This window comes from Sorex araneus, chromosome 4, assembly GCF_027595985.1.
Source record: "Sorex araneus isolate mSorAra2 chromosome 4, mSorAra2.pri, whole genome shotgun sequence".
Taxonomy (NCBI): Eukaryota; Metazoa; Chordata; class Mammalia; order Eulipotyphla; family Soricidae; genus Sorex; species Sorex araneus.
This window is the reverse complement of record NC_073305.1, coordinates 181735159-181748208: the sequence shown is the minus strand read 5'-3', so window position 1 is coordinate 181748208 and position 13050 is coordinate 181735159. Positions and strand designations below refer to the sequence as shown.

At 44.0% G+C, this 13050-nt stretch overlaps 1 protein-coding gene across 1 annotated transcript in view; it reads right to left on the bottom strand.

Moving 5' to 3' along the window:
- The window catches only part of SCAF8 (SR-related CTD associated factor 8), a 216184-nt gene that overhangs the window by 110899 nt on the left and 92235 nt on the right, over positions 1 to 13050 (bottom strand). The window contains exons 19-21 of the mRNA XM_055135075.1: positions 12189 to 12257; positions 10452 to 10670; positions 7688 to 9149 (exon numbers count right to left, since the gene is read on the bottom strand). Of these exons, the coding sequence (XP_054991050.1) occupies positions 7702 to 9149; positions 10452 to 10670; positions 12189 to 12257 (1736 nt within the window). The 3' untranslated portion in view covers positions 7688 to 7701. The remainder of the gene's footprint in view (positions 1 to 7687; positions 9150 to 10451; positions 10671 to 12188; positions 12258 to 13050) is intronic.

The window sequence follows — 13050 nt, the reverse complement described above, 5'->3', positions numbered from 1 at the left end:
AAGGCTGCGTGAGGGCGAGGCAGCGCCTGCTGCCAAGTCTCGGGGAGAGGTGCTCTGCTCCACGGCCGGCCCCGCTCGGATCCCGGGCACTGCATACGGTCCCAAGCACTGTGAGCCGAGTTCCCCTGCCGCCGCCACCACCCCAAAGTCAGTCTCTCCATGCCCAGCTCTGTTTCAACTTGTGATCACTCAAGACTATCTGGGGCTAACAATTAGAAGGGCCGAATAAAAAACACTATTTTTGTTTTAAAGCACATTGTCCCAGATGAAATCCTGATGGCTTTTCTACTAAGAAATCTCAAAATCCTTACCCACCCAGAGCTTCGGGTGTGGCTCAGGGTGGAAGGGCCCACCTCGTGTGAGGCCCTGGCTTCAATCCCCACAAACACATGGAACAATCACTAAGTCCTCATGTTGGGTTAAGTTCTCCACTGTGGATATGACTCAGTGATATGCTTACATCCCCAGCCCTACAGAGAAACTCTGAAACAATCACCCTTCATAGTTTCAAAAATGATCTCATTGAGTACTGTTTTTAATAGCTGATTTTATAGCCATTTCTGGTTTTACAGCTATCTCTACTAACATAAACATGTAACCGTGACCTGGGGTCAGCACGAGGCACAAGACACAGGCCAGGACAAGGAGCACAGTGGGGAAGGCGCTTGCCTTGCATACAGGGTTCAATCCCAGGGCCCAGGTCCCCTGAGCATGGTCAAGAGCGATCCCTGGGTTCAGAACCAGGAGGAAGCCCTAAGCATGGCTGGCTGTGGCCCTAAAACACAAAGAACAACAACAAAAAATGGCAATAATAAATACAAGACTCATTCTTTTTAAAACTGTTCAAATGCGAAAATTTATTTCATGTGGTAGTGGTGACATAAGCAAAATGATGATGACTGTGGCCAAGAGTGGGAAGTAATAACTCACAGATACGGTGTGTCCCCTGAAGCGTGGTTTACACAGGGACGTGGTCCCAGGATGGAGAAAAGGTGAGTAACAACCAGCACAAGAGGACGCTATGGGCTAACGTACAAGAACCGACATGGGTGGCTCAAATGAAAGACCCAAAGCTAACCCTTGAATTAAGGTCTCCGTGCCAATAAAGTGAAATAACTAGATTACCCGCTGATACCAAACAGTAATGCCAGTGAACTTGAATTCATTGGAAAACAAACAAAAACATCAAATATTTACTATGTGTGAAGATAACTGACAAATTCACTTATTCAAGCCATTGAGAATCCCTACAATGGGAATTTCACAGACAAGCAAACGAAGTGCTGTTTGGCTACACCTGATGTACACAGGGCAGGTCAGACAGGGGATGAAGACTCGCAGCAGCCACACTTTGAAGTCTAGACAGCATTTTAGAAATTTAGTTTTAACTCTTCAAAGTCGTAAGAAAAGTTGCTTTCAAAAAAACCCAAAAAACCTTATATGAAACGATTTTCACATGCTTTCCTCTAAGGAAAACTTACTGGATCATTAGTCGGTTATTCATAACAAGCAATACAAAATATTTAGCATCTGCCTTTGGGACAGGCTTGGGTGGTGGTGGGAAGGTTGAATGTGGTGGGAAAGTATAATGGTGGTGGAACTGGTATTGAAATATTGAAAGTAATAAACTATTGTGAACAACTTTCTAACAATAATAATAATAAAAAACCTTAAATACCAGTGCAACTCAATCCTAAATTAAAAGTGAGTTACTAAGAATTTATACCGAGTATGACATCTTAAAAAACCCAACAAATTCCCCAAATCCCATCTAAGACTGTGAAGCATGAGGTGCTGGTTTAACCAGAAAATTTCTACAGGCCCACATGCACCAGTGACAATGACAATGCAGCACAGCTCGGGGTCCAAATGCCGTCTCACCGCACGCCCACTGGCCGGCATGCCTTACTCGAGCGCCTGGCACTTCTGAACACAGCTGCCTTCTGCCAAGGACAGGACCTGAGGACAGGGCTGGGCCTTGGTTAGTTGGCATGACACGGTTGATTTTTGAATCCAACAGCGCTGGGTCTCAATCTCCATCCAAACATTTTCCAATGGTAAGATTCTGGGAATCTACTTAAATCTGTGTTTTAGATTTCTCTTTGGTGTGACAGGCATTAAAATAACCACCTCCTCAAGGGACTGCCATTGGGATGTACTTTACAGATAAGAGATAAGCATAATACACATTCACTGAATATTCGTCCACAGGATCCGTAGTAATTTAAAACTGTAATCCTGGGGCCAGGGGCCAGAGCAGTAGGACAGTGGGCAGGGCACTTGCCTTGCACAAAGACAACCCCAGTTCAATCCCTGGCATCCCACAGGGTGTCCTGAGCACCACCAGGAGTGATTCCTGAGTGTAGAGCCAGGAATAAGCCATGAGCACTATGAGCACTGCCAGGTGTGGCTGCACCCATACACCCACACCCAAAAGGAGGAGCACAAATGGCATGCGGAGCCCAATGAGTTGGAAGTGAAAAACCCGACCATCTAGCCAGACGCTCTGAGCAGGGAGCGGCACCTGGGCATTGTAAGGCCTGGAAAAAAGCGAAACAACTCTCTCTTCTCCTCTCTCTCTTCCCTCCCCTCCCCCCATCCCTGCCCTCCCACCCTCTGTAAATGTTAAGGCTTGTTTTGAAATCCCAAAGGCAGTAGAATCTGTTCTCTCGGAAAGGTATTTTTCGGGGTCACCACTGTCTTGCTCCTGCTCCATCAAGGCTCTTCTACAGAACAGAAAACGCAGAGACACGGGCTAGTCGACTATGGCAATGAGAATGCCCTGAGAGATCAGCAGGGCAAGGAGCAGAACTGTGTTCGCCAGACACAGGACTCACCTGAAAGGGGCGGCGGGAGCCGTGGTACTGCGGTGAGAAAGACAAAGGTAACTGGACAGAACCACCACAGCTGCGGGTGCGGTGGGCGCAGGGGTGAGGCAGTGTGGCAGGCTGGGGACCCACAGAAGGGCAAGTGATTGCATAACACCAACCCCAGTCCCAAGCCCAAGGTCGCTGGGAGCTCTATTGGGCTCGGTGCGAGCCACTCCTCAGAGCAGGCCCAGTGCACTGGGGAGACCACTGCACTTCCTGGCCTCTCTAGCTACCTATCTGGAGCCTGAAGGAAAGGCAGAGTGCTCAGAGGAGCAACTGCCACCCAGAAGACACTATATTAAGGAAAAGGGGAAGAAAAAAATAAGAGTTCACGTGAAAATCAAAATTTGCTGGCAAGCAAATCACTGATCAAAATTCAATACTTGTAACTTTGTTCCCAAAGGGAACAAAGGGATCCAATAATCAAAGCACTTAACTACATGACAACAAGTACATCCTTTGAGGAGCCCAAACAAAATTTCAACATACTTGAGATTAAAATGCTTCCTACTGAAGTGCTTCCTTCCTTTCTTGCCACTGAATCATTCTTAGGTATGAGTCTGAGTTTAACCAACTTCTCAATTTTTTTAAATCCCCCGGCAACTAAGTACATACTTTACTGAAACATTGAAAGTAATGTTGTACCACTACAGTATTTTAATTTCAAAAACTGAGGGGCCAGAGAGATAGTACAGTGGGTAGACCACTTGCTTTTGCATATGGCAAACCTGGGTTGATCACCAGCACCCCATTTGGCCCCTCAGACCCCAGCAGGAGTGATTCCCAAGTGCAGAGCCAAAGTAAGCTCTGAGCACTGCCAGGTGTGGCCCCCAAACAAAACAAAAATCAAAAAGGATGTGAAGTAATAGTACAGCACATAGGGTGCTTGCCTTGCAGGAGGCTGACCTGGGCTTAATCCCTAGCACCTCATACGGCTCACCGAACACTACCAGCAGTGATCCCTGAGTACAGAGCCAGGAGTAAGCCCTGAGCACCACTGGGTGTGGCCCAGAAATAAATAATACATAAATGAAAAATGAAAACCCCTTGAGTGTGTAGTATTTAAATTTGGATCTAAAGTGGTACACCCGCAGGAGGATGGGGTATTTGCGTGTGGATGCTGTTCCGCCCAGAGAAGCTGACTTCTTTTGGAACCGTCGTCTTTGGTGACATCACTGCCCCCAGCCCCCAAGTGGGCCTGTTAGAAGCCCTCACCGTGAACCATAGAAAGAGCAGTATTTCCAATGGCTGTCCACAGGCACGTCCCTATTTAAAGCACAGAGCTCAGAAAAACCACTGAGGTGATTATGTTAGTTCCAGAAGTTTACTTGGGTATCTCATTTTAAAAATCTCCCAATTAAAAATGAAATCGCCAATTAAAAAAAATGGTGGCCTAATTTTTTCCTCACTTCAGACATGGTAGTTACGGTTATAAAAGGTGTTTTATATAAAATCATAGTGCCATCAATTAAGGACACATTTGCAATTCTCTGCCATGCCACTGTACTTGATTACCTGAATTTATAGTATTTTTATTTTGTGTATCTTAAAAATGAATAGATTTGCTCTCCTTATCCATATTATGTAAAATACTAAAGGGACATCTTTCTTTGTAAGACTTAAAAATGTCTTAAAACAGTTTGTCATAGCAGTCAATAAAGTAATGATGAAGAAGGCACATAAGGTATATAAACTTATTTTTAATTGAATAGTAAATGATCTTATTTGTTAAAAATTGTGCCATCAAAAATACAATGAAGAAAAAAAGTTCTCTAAACCGTTAAATGAGTAAGGGGACCTATATATAATATAATAACAGGTATCATTTTTCTTTTCTTATAAGCCACTTGTTACATCTTACATTTTTGGACTAGAGATGGGTATTAAAAGTATTGTCAGTATTGTCAAGTCATAAAGAGCATTTAAAAATTTCTGAATAGTATTTCTTGAAATCAATGGGACCTTAGATCTAAGAAAAGTGTAATTTATAAAAAATACTGTTTTTAATTAAAAGAAACAATTAAAAGTATGACAAAACTTTCTATCCCTAAAACAATCCTAAATGTGTAGTTACATAAACAAAAACTTTTTATAATAGTCGCTAAATAAAGCAGCTAATTTATCAGAACGAAAGGAACTACTCTGGTAAGAATTTAATAGCTTAAATAACCAATTTTGTCAATCAAGCATATATGAAGTTTCCCAAGTTTTTAAACAATTTAATACTATTCCATTTTCCAAATGGTTTCAAAATTTGTCCATCCCATACAATAAAATTAAAAGGAACAGAAGTCTACTTAATGTAAATTACCAAAGTACTTTAAATGCATTGATGCTAAGAACAAAAGTCAATGTTTAATGAACTAGGTAAAGACAACTGAAAATTCTCACTAATGCTAACACTGCAGTTCTACTCGCAGTAAGTTAAATGTTCTATAATTTATCACAAGCCCAAGTCATTACTTGATTTTGTACATGATACAGCTACTGCCTGTAACACTTCTAATCATTTAATGTGAAGTGGTTAGGTTATTTTTGCATGTTTCTGATTGCTAGTATTTGAGTGTTAATACTATATCAAAAGCATTTTTTAAAAAAAGCATCAAAAGACAACCTCTCTCTTCAGTGGTTACAACTGAGGTGACCACGACCATCAATTCTGGAAATCTCTGTTATGAGGATGAGGAGGACCCGTTTAGCTCAGATATTACACAACAAAATAAGGATAAAGTGAGAACAGTATACATAATTTTTCCCAGTTCCCTGAAGTCTTATTCCCAAGCTGGGTTTCTGGACAGAGTACTGCACTGAGGCTAACTTCTACCGTCAAAACCTGAAAAGCAGTACATGAGGAAGTGACTAGTTTCCAAATTGGCACATGAAGGCAGAAGTTGCACTCCTTTATCATTACTTAGTGTAAGTGAACATAACTTACTTTCATAATAGTAAACACAACTCAAGTAGTTTAATAGAAACACCAATGACTTCCTTAAGACTAGGTTAATTTTCCTGAACATAAAATTTTGTACCAGTGTTATGTTTTTTGAAAAATTATTCTAAGATCTTAAATCAACTGGAATTCATGGATTAAAAGGACTTGTTTTAGAAATTAAAATTTTCAACCCACTTTTCAAAAAAAAAATAAATAATATACTATCTCTCTATTTAATTAGGAGCCTTAAGACAGCTTACAGCCCTCTTACCTCATTCAGAGATAAATGAAAAACACTCAATTTTAAATCTCTGAAATGCTCTATCGCTTTTGGAGGTTTGACATACACAGCTGAAGAATTTTAGATAAATGGAGCAAATCATAAAATGTCAGGAAACAAAATGCCTATTCTGAGAACCAAACTCAAACTTACATTAGAAACTAAAAAACACAAATGTTGCTGTTGTTGTTGGTGGTGGTGGTGTTGGTGTGTGTTGTGTGTGTGAAGCCCAAAGGAGAAACAATGAAAGTTAAAAGCCGAAAAAGATTAATTAAAAAATTAACCCCAGTAAACCACTCCCCCCAACTGTCTGCTACTGAGTTTATCTTGGAAGCTAACCTGAACAGTGATGCTCAAGAGTCTATGGAGCACTGACGGACAGTCTAGTCTGTTCCTGGTACACAAACGGCTGTTCTTCAACCCGCCGGCACTGCTGTGCACTCAGACAAGCGGCCAGCAAGCACCGGCTCTAGCACAGCAGCGGAGAGCATGGAACGAGGCATTAACTTGCAAACATTTACAAGAAATCTGGCTCCATGCTAACTCTGACTCATGCTTAACTGTATTAAAAAAAAGAACCGTCCACCTGCCATGGGATTTCTTTCTTCTACTTCTGATTTAACCTTCACGGCAGCTGTTACAGCAAGGAGTAATGCTGATCTGACTTTTCTATTAGGATTTTCTACTTCTTTCCTTCGCGTGTGCAGGGATAGACGGAGAAGCACACGACTCCCCATTGACTTACACAGTAAATATACACAGGTATCACACACATACTATGAGACAGCATGACTCGCTGGCTCAAAAAATATGCTTTTCCCACTGCCAGGTTCTTCATCACTGTTGCTAAGAGGGACAGAAAAATGTCTGCAATGACTAAGCACAGGCTGCTAGGGATCCAGGGCTTAAGAACTGTAGGTCAAAAAAATACAATTCCTAGAACACTGTTATCAAACAAGTAAGTTTTTATTGGCATCTAAAAACAAAATTCACCCAACATTGAAACGGACTTTAATATTTATGTTGTTGTTTTCTTTTTTTTCTCATATACTCACTGCAGCATGAGGAACAAATCACAAACACTTACTTTGGAGAAACAGAGACCATAGTGTAGATTTTACAAAATCACTTTTGGAAATCTCTGTATTGTGCTCCTCCAATAGCCAGAGCCAGTCTTTGAGTAAAATATCACAGCTTTGTCTATTACCTTAAAATTCTGCAGCAGCCTAAAGATATGGATAGACAGATCACCTCCCGCTATTTCGAAATATCTCTATTACCATATCCAACCTAATGGTAGTAGCTAAAAAAATTCTTTCTTCCATAGGAAGTCTCCGACAAGCTGTTATTCATTTCCTCGAAGTTAAAAGAATCTGGGGGCAACACTTATATTTTATCAGAAAAATTAAAAAAAAAGAATGTTTACCTACCATGTTCATATTAAGAACAGTATCTATACAAGTCAGTTGTACAATTATTTTAAGAGAAAGGTGGACATGAACATGAGATTAACTTAATTCTGGCAGACACAAGTGAACGACTATGGTCCGGTCGGCCATTAACCTATTACAGAGAGATGACAACTTTACAAAAGGTATCTTTTACCTACTGAGCGATGATTATGTCCCCTCAGTTTCTGTGCTTTCTACCACTGGGTCACTCTCTCTATCAGCAACTGTGTCACTCTTCTCCTTGTTAATGTCAGTCGCCGGTGCCATTTTCTCATACAGTTCAGGATCACTCTGCACAGGTAGAGGCGGGGGCGCAGCGTGTCTCTCAGGATTCTCCCCGTTGACCTGAGGCACGTTATCACCTTTGCGCTGGGAAGTGGCCCCTTCGAAAAACTCAAACACCCGAGCATGAGGAGGGGGCGCCCAAGCGTTTGGAATTCTATCGCGTCCAAGGCGGTTTCCATTGATTTCTCTGCAGAAATCAAAATCTCTGTCATCCCTATCCCTCTGCCTCTCCCACGGTCTTCTGCGGTCATCAAAATCTCTGTGAACTTCTTGTCCAAATCCTCTGTTCCAAGGACCACTTCTAGGATCAAATCGATAGGCGCCAGGCCGGAAGCGCCCTCTTTCCTCATGTAAGCCTTTTGGACCCCCGAAGACAGATATTACCCGGTGCTCCCTTTCATCAAAATCTCGGGGCCCCCAGGGTTTCTCCGGGTTAAAGCCAAAGTGGTCTCTTCGCCCCAAATGATCTAGACCAGGTCTCACAAGATTCTCTCTTATATCGACAGGCCTTCCGAAGTGCTCCCTACCGTCTAACGCGGGCCTGCCGGGGCCTTCTCTCGGGTCCACGGGCCGTCCGACCACATCCCTGACATCTAGCGGGGGAGGTCGGATGCTCTCTCTGGGCTCCATGGGAGGAAACCGGTAATCTCGGTCTCCTTCCTGCTGAATGTTTTCATTCCCAACCGGTATCCTTTTATCTGCATTAGGAACACTGTCTATACTTTGTCTTCCAGGAACCAGGAAAGGTCTCTCTGGTGGACTAAATATATCTCCTGGAGGAAAAGGGCCTCGGGGTGGTGGATGAAGAGCTGAATCAAGTACCGACGGAGGAGGGATTCCTCTCTGGGCTGGAATTCCAGGCTGGATTAGAGGGAATCTTGGTCCAGGTGTCTGGGGGATCAGCCCTGGGCGAATGTCCAGCATTGGCATTGCAGGCATCCTTGGACCAGGGATGTTTAAGGGGGGTAAGTTCTGAGGTCCAGCTGGTGGCTGTGTCCCCATGAGTCCAGAAGCATTCGGGACATTTGGTGGCTGTCCTCCCATCAGCCCGGGGTTGCTAGGGATGTGAGGGGGCAGCACACCCATGAGTCCAGAACTACTCGACACACTTGGCGGCTGCAGCCCCAGCATCCCCGAGTTGCTGAGAATGTTCGGGGGCTGGGCTCCCAGCATCGCAGAGCTGCTGGGAACATTAGACGGACGGACTCCCAGAATCTCCGCATTACTCGATATAGTTGGTCTTTGGACTCCCAGAATTCCAGAATTGCTCGTCACATTTGGTGGCTGTCCTCCTAAAATCGCAGAGCTACTTGAAATATCATTTGGAATCACTGAAACGGAAAACAAACAAAAAAATAACACACACACACAAATCATTCTGGTGTGAAAGGGTATCACACTTCTACACATTAATGCTGAATCTGAAAGCCTGCAGTCTGTTCTATCAGGGACCCCCCCCCCCCCCGCAAGGTACACTAGATACTACATAAACATTAACCCCCAAATTATTAGGATCATGCGAGGCAAAATTTGAATATTAAATCTTAAGAAGGTCTGTGACCTAAAGAAAACTTTGATCTTTACACCGAATTTTATTCAAGTTTTATATTGATTATCCTACTTTAACAAAAGTCTTTATAAAGCTTAAATGGTTATTTTTTAGATTAATTTTCCTTTGGGTTTTGAACACCTAGAGCTGACTCCTGGCTCTGTGCTGAGAGATCAGTCCTGATGGGTGCAGGGGACCATATGGGGCGCCAGGGATCGAACCCAGGTCAGCCATGGATTCTGGTCCCTACAAATAATTTTTAAAGTACTAGCAATGTCATAAAAAAAAGATCTGCTTTGCTTTCAAACACCTACTATCCAGATATTAGAAATAGTAGACAGAAATCTATACCTAATGCATGTTCAACATTAACACCTTATAAATACACATATTCAATACAGTATGGTTTGGATGATAATATAGTAGCTATATATAATGCGACCAAAAGAGAATGGTCTCTCTCTCTCTTTTTTTTGGCTATGCACTCAGGAATCACTCCTGACAGTGCCCTCGAACCAGGGTCGGCTGCGTGCAAGGCAAATGCCCTACCACTGTACTATCGCTCCAGCCCTAAAGAGAACAGTCTTAATGAAAGGTGTCAACACCCAGACTAACCTCTCAGAATGCAAACCCTGAGGACAGAGTGATGTCTCTCTGGGTTTGTTTTGGGCCACGGCCAACTCTGCTTAGGGTCCAGCCCTGGCTGAACTCAGGGATGACTCCCTGTGCGGCTGCGGGAACCACCGGAGGTGGCAGGGTCAGGCTCTGGCCAGCCACATGCAAGGCAAGTGCCCAACCCGCTGCACTGCCATTCCAGCCCCAACAAAGCAACAAAGTCAAGTCTTATTAAGCACTGTGCCCCCTGGGGCCGAGTTGGAGAGCATGTCTGGACTGTGGAGCGTCTGGCCGTCCCTAGTACGTGTCTGGGTCTCAGTAGCACAAAAGCCAAGAACTAGTCGAGGTGGCTGAGTCCCCAGCCCCACATTTCAACACTGTATGCGCAGCTCTCTCAGAATAAAATGCAAACACCAAGATGACTGAAGACCTGACTAGGGGTTGCTGAGGAACAGAAACACTTTTTTACCGGGCCTGGCGTTCTCACCAGCAGAGATCTGGCGGTCTAGGAGATGAGGTACTTTGTCTTCAGGCTCTCCTTGCTTCGTTGCAGGGTTAAAAACATTCCCAGCCGGCAGAGTCGGAGTAGCGAGACTGCCAGCAACGGAAGCGCCCGGCAGAATCAGGCCACCGAATCCAACTTCTTTCACGGTCTCTGGAGTCATGGACAGCGGCGGCTGCACTAAAGCTGCTTCAAGGAGGGGAAACACATTCCAGGTTAAGTAGCTGATCCATTGTGCACCCTTCCGTAACACATGACAAGGAATGATACTGACTTGCAAAGACTCAGATACTCCTCCTAGCCCAGGGTAAGATTAATTAATGAGAACTGGGGCTGGAGAGAGAGCACAGCAGGAAGGGGGTCTTGCCTTGTACCCGGGCAACCCTGGTTTGATCTCCAGTACCCCATATGGTCCCTGAACTCCGCTAGGAGTGGTCCCCGAGCACAGGACAAAGAAGATGTATGATGACCAACAAGCATATGGAAAACTGCTGTCACCCACAATTTGGGAAACACAAATCCAAGCAACAATATGAACAGTATCACCTTACACCTGTGAGAATGGTATAATTTCAAAAATCTGGCCAATGTTGGTAGGGTTTTGGTAAGAAAGGAACCCATATCCACTACTGGTGGGAATGTCATCAGTTTCAACCTCTATAGGAAACAATATGGAGACTTCTCCAAAAACTAAACTCCTATAAGATCCAGCAATACCACTTCTTGGCATCTATTTCAAAATACAAAAACATAAACCGGAACGAATATATCCACACCTATGTTCATCACTAACGTAGTATAACAGCCAAGATATAAAAAATAACCCAACTGCCCAAGTACAGGTGAAAGTATCCAGAACCTGTGGTATGTATGCATTCTGGAATACTATGCAGCTCTAAGAAAGAACAAAATCATGCCATCTGCCCAACAGGGATGAAATTAGAGGGTATATGGAGTCAATCAGTCAGGACAGGACTAGGTACACAATGATCTCCCTATGTGGGACCTAAAGATACACAGCGAGGTAGCAAAAAAGGGACAAAGGCAGAACAAAGGGGAACTGATCCACACAACTGAGCTGGGGAGTTTGAGAAGGAGGGGCGTTGAAGTCTTTGGGGAGGGAGATGCCACACTGGTGTTGGGTGTGGTGTTTGAATTATTCACGTGAGAAACCATTACTAATAGTATTGCAAACCCAAAACCTAAGAAGGAAAAACACTGTTAATGCAGAACAACAAGTATGCTAGATAATGAAAATTTGCCCAAATATCTGACATTAAAATGTACCAAGGACTATCATCCACCACTTTCTAGTGAAACAGTTAAGAGATAATGTGAACTGCAATAAATGTATGAACATTCTATTTCAAAGAATGGGCTAGAGCTGGAGAGTACAGTGGGCAGGACACTTGCCTTGCATGTCACTGCCTAAAGACCCCTGCTGCCCCACAGGGAGTGATACCTGAGGGCAGAACCAAGAGGAAGCAAGCCCTGAGCACCACCAGGTGTGGTCCAAAAACCACAACAAAAATGAACAAACGAAAGTGAGAACTGAGCCATTCTGACTGAATATGGACCATATAAACCTCGTAATAACAAAAGGATGCATCTGAGTGAAAAATGTCTTAAAACTGTTTGTGTAAGTCCTAAGACCGAGAACTTATCCACTATTCTGAACAGAGGAAAGTCCAGTAGGAAACTCACATGTTGGAACGACTGGTGGGACAGCAGGTGGTGGCACAACGGGAGGGGGGACTGGAGGTGGCATGAAACCTACAGGGAAAGAAAAGGAAAAAAGAAAACGAGAAAGGTCACTCACCTTAAAGACCTCAATGACTCTACGTGGAGCTCCATGTTCTTCCTTACGAAAGTGCTTTACCACCACTGCCTACTTGTTAATCGATTTCCTATTTTAAAAACTACCTTCTTGGTTCATGCCCACCCAGACACCCAAATACACAACAGGGAAAAAAAAAGGCAATCCTATCAGTTGGTACTAGCTAAGAGAAACTCTTCATACCGGGCATATTCCAGGTTCATCAGACTTCTCAAACCCTAGCCCGGGAAGGCACTTTATACCAGAACTTCAAGTCATGCAGCCTGTTTCTGTATTAGTTCTGTGACTACCGAAGGAGCGAGCTCAAGACTATTTTTAAAGCTCCTGACAACATTCCATGCAGTTAATACCTACAAAATGCAGTGCTTTTTAGATGGGGCTATTTCACTAGCCTGGGTGTTACTGCACCAATGCCTCAAGGATGCCTGGCCTGGCAATGAATGCAGTTGCTGGGCCCTGCCAAGGCACCCCCAGGAGCTGGGGAGGACATGAAGGACAGTGACTGAGGGGCATCAAATGTGCCAGGCACTGGCGCCAGCTCTTCTGAGCCATCTCCCCAGGCCTCCATCTTTCAGACACTGAGGAAACATTTCCAAGTATCATGTGACTGAACTATTAAAAACCAACCAGTCAGCCTTGCTTCCGAATCGGAGGACTATGACAGGGAGAGGGCATGCCTTGCAGGCAATGACCCGAGGCTGATCCTGGGGGCCACCTGGTCTCTCTAGC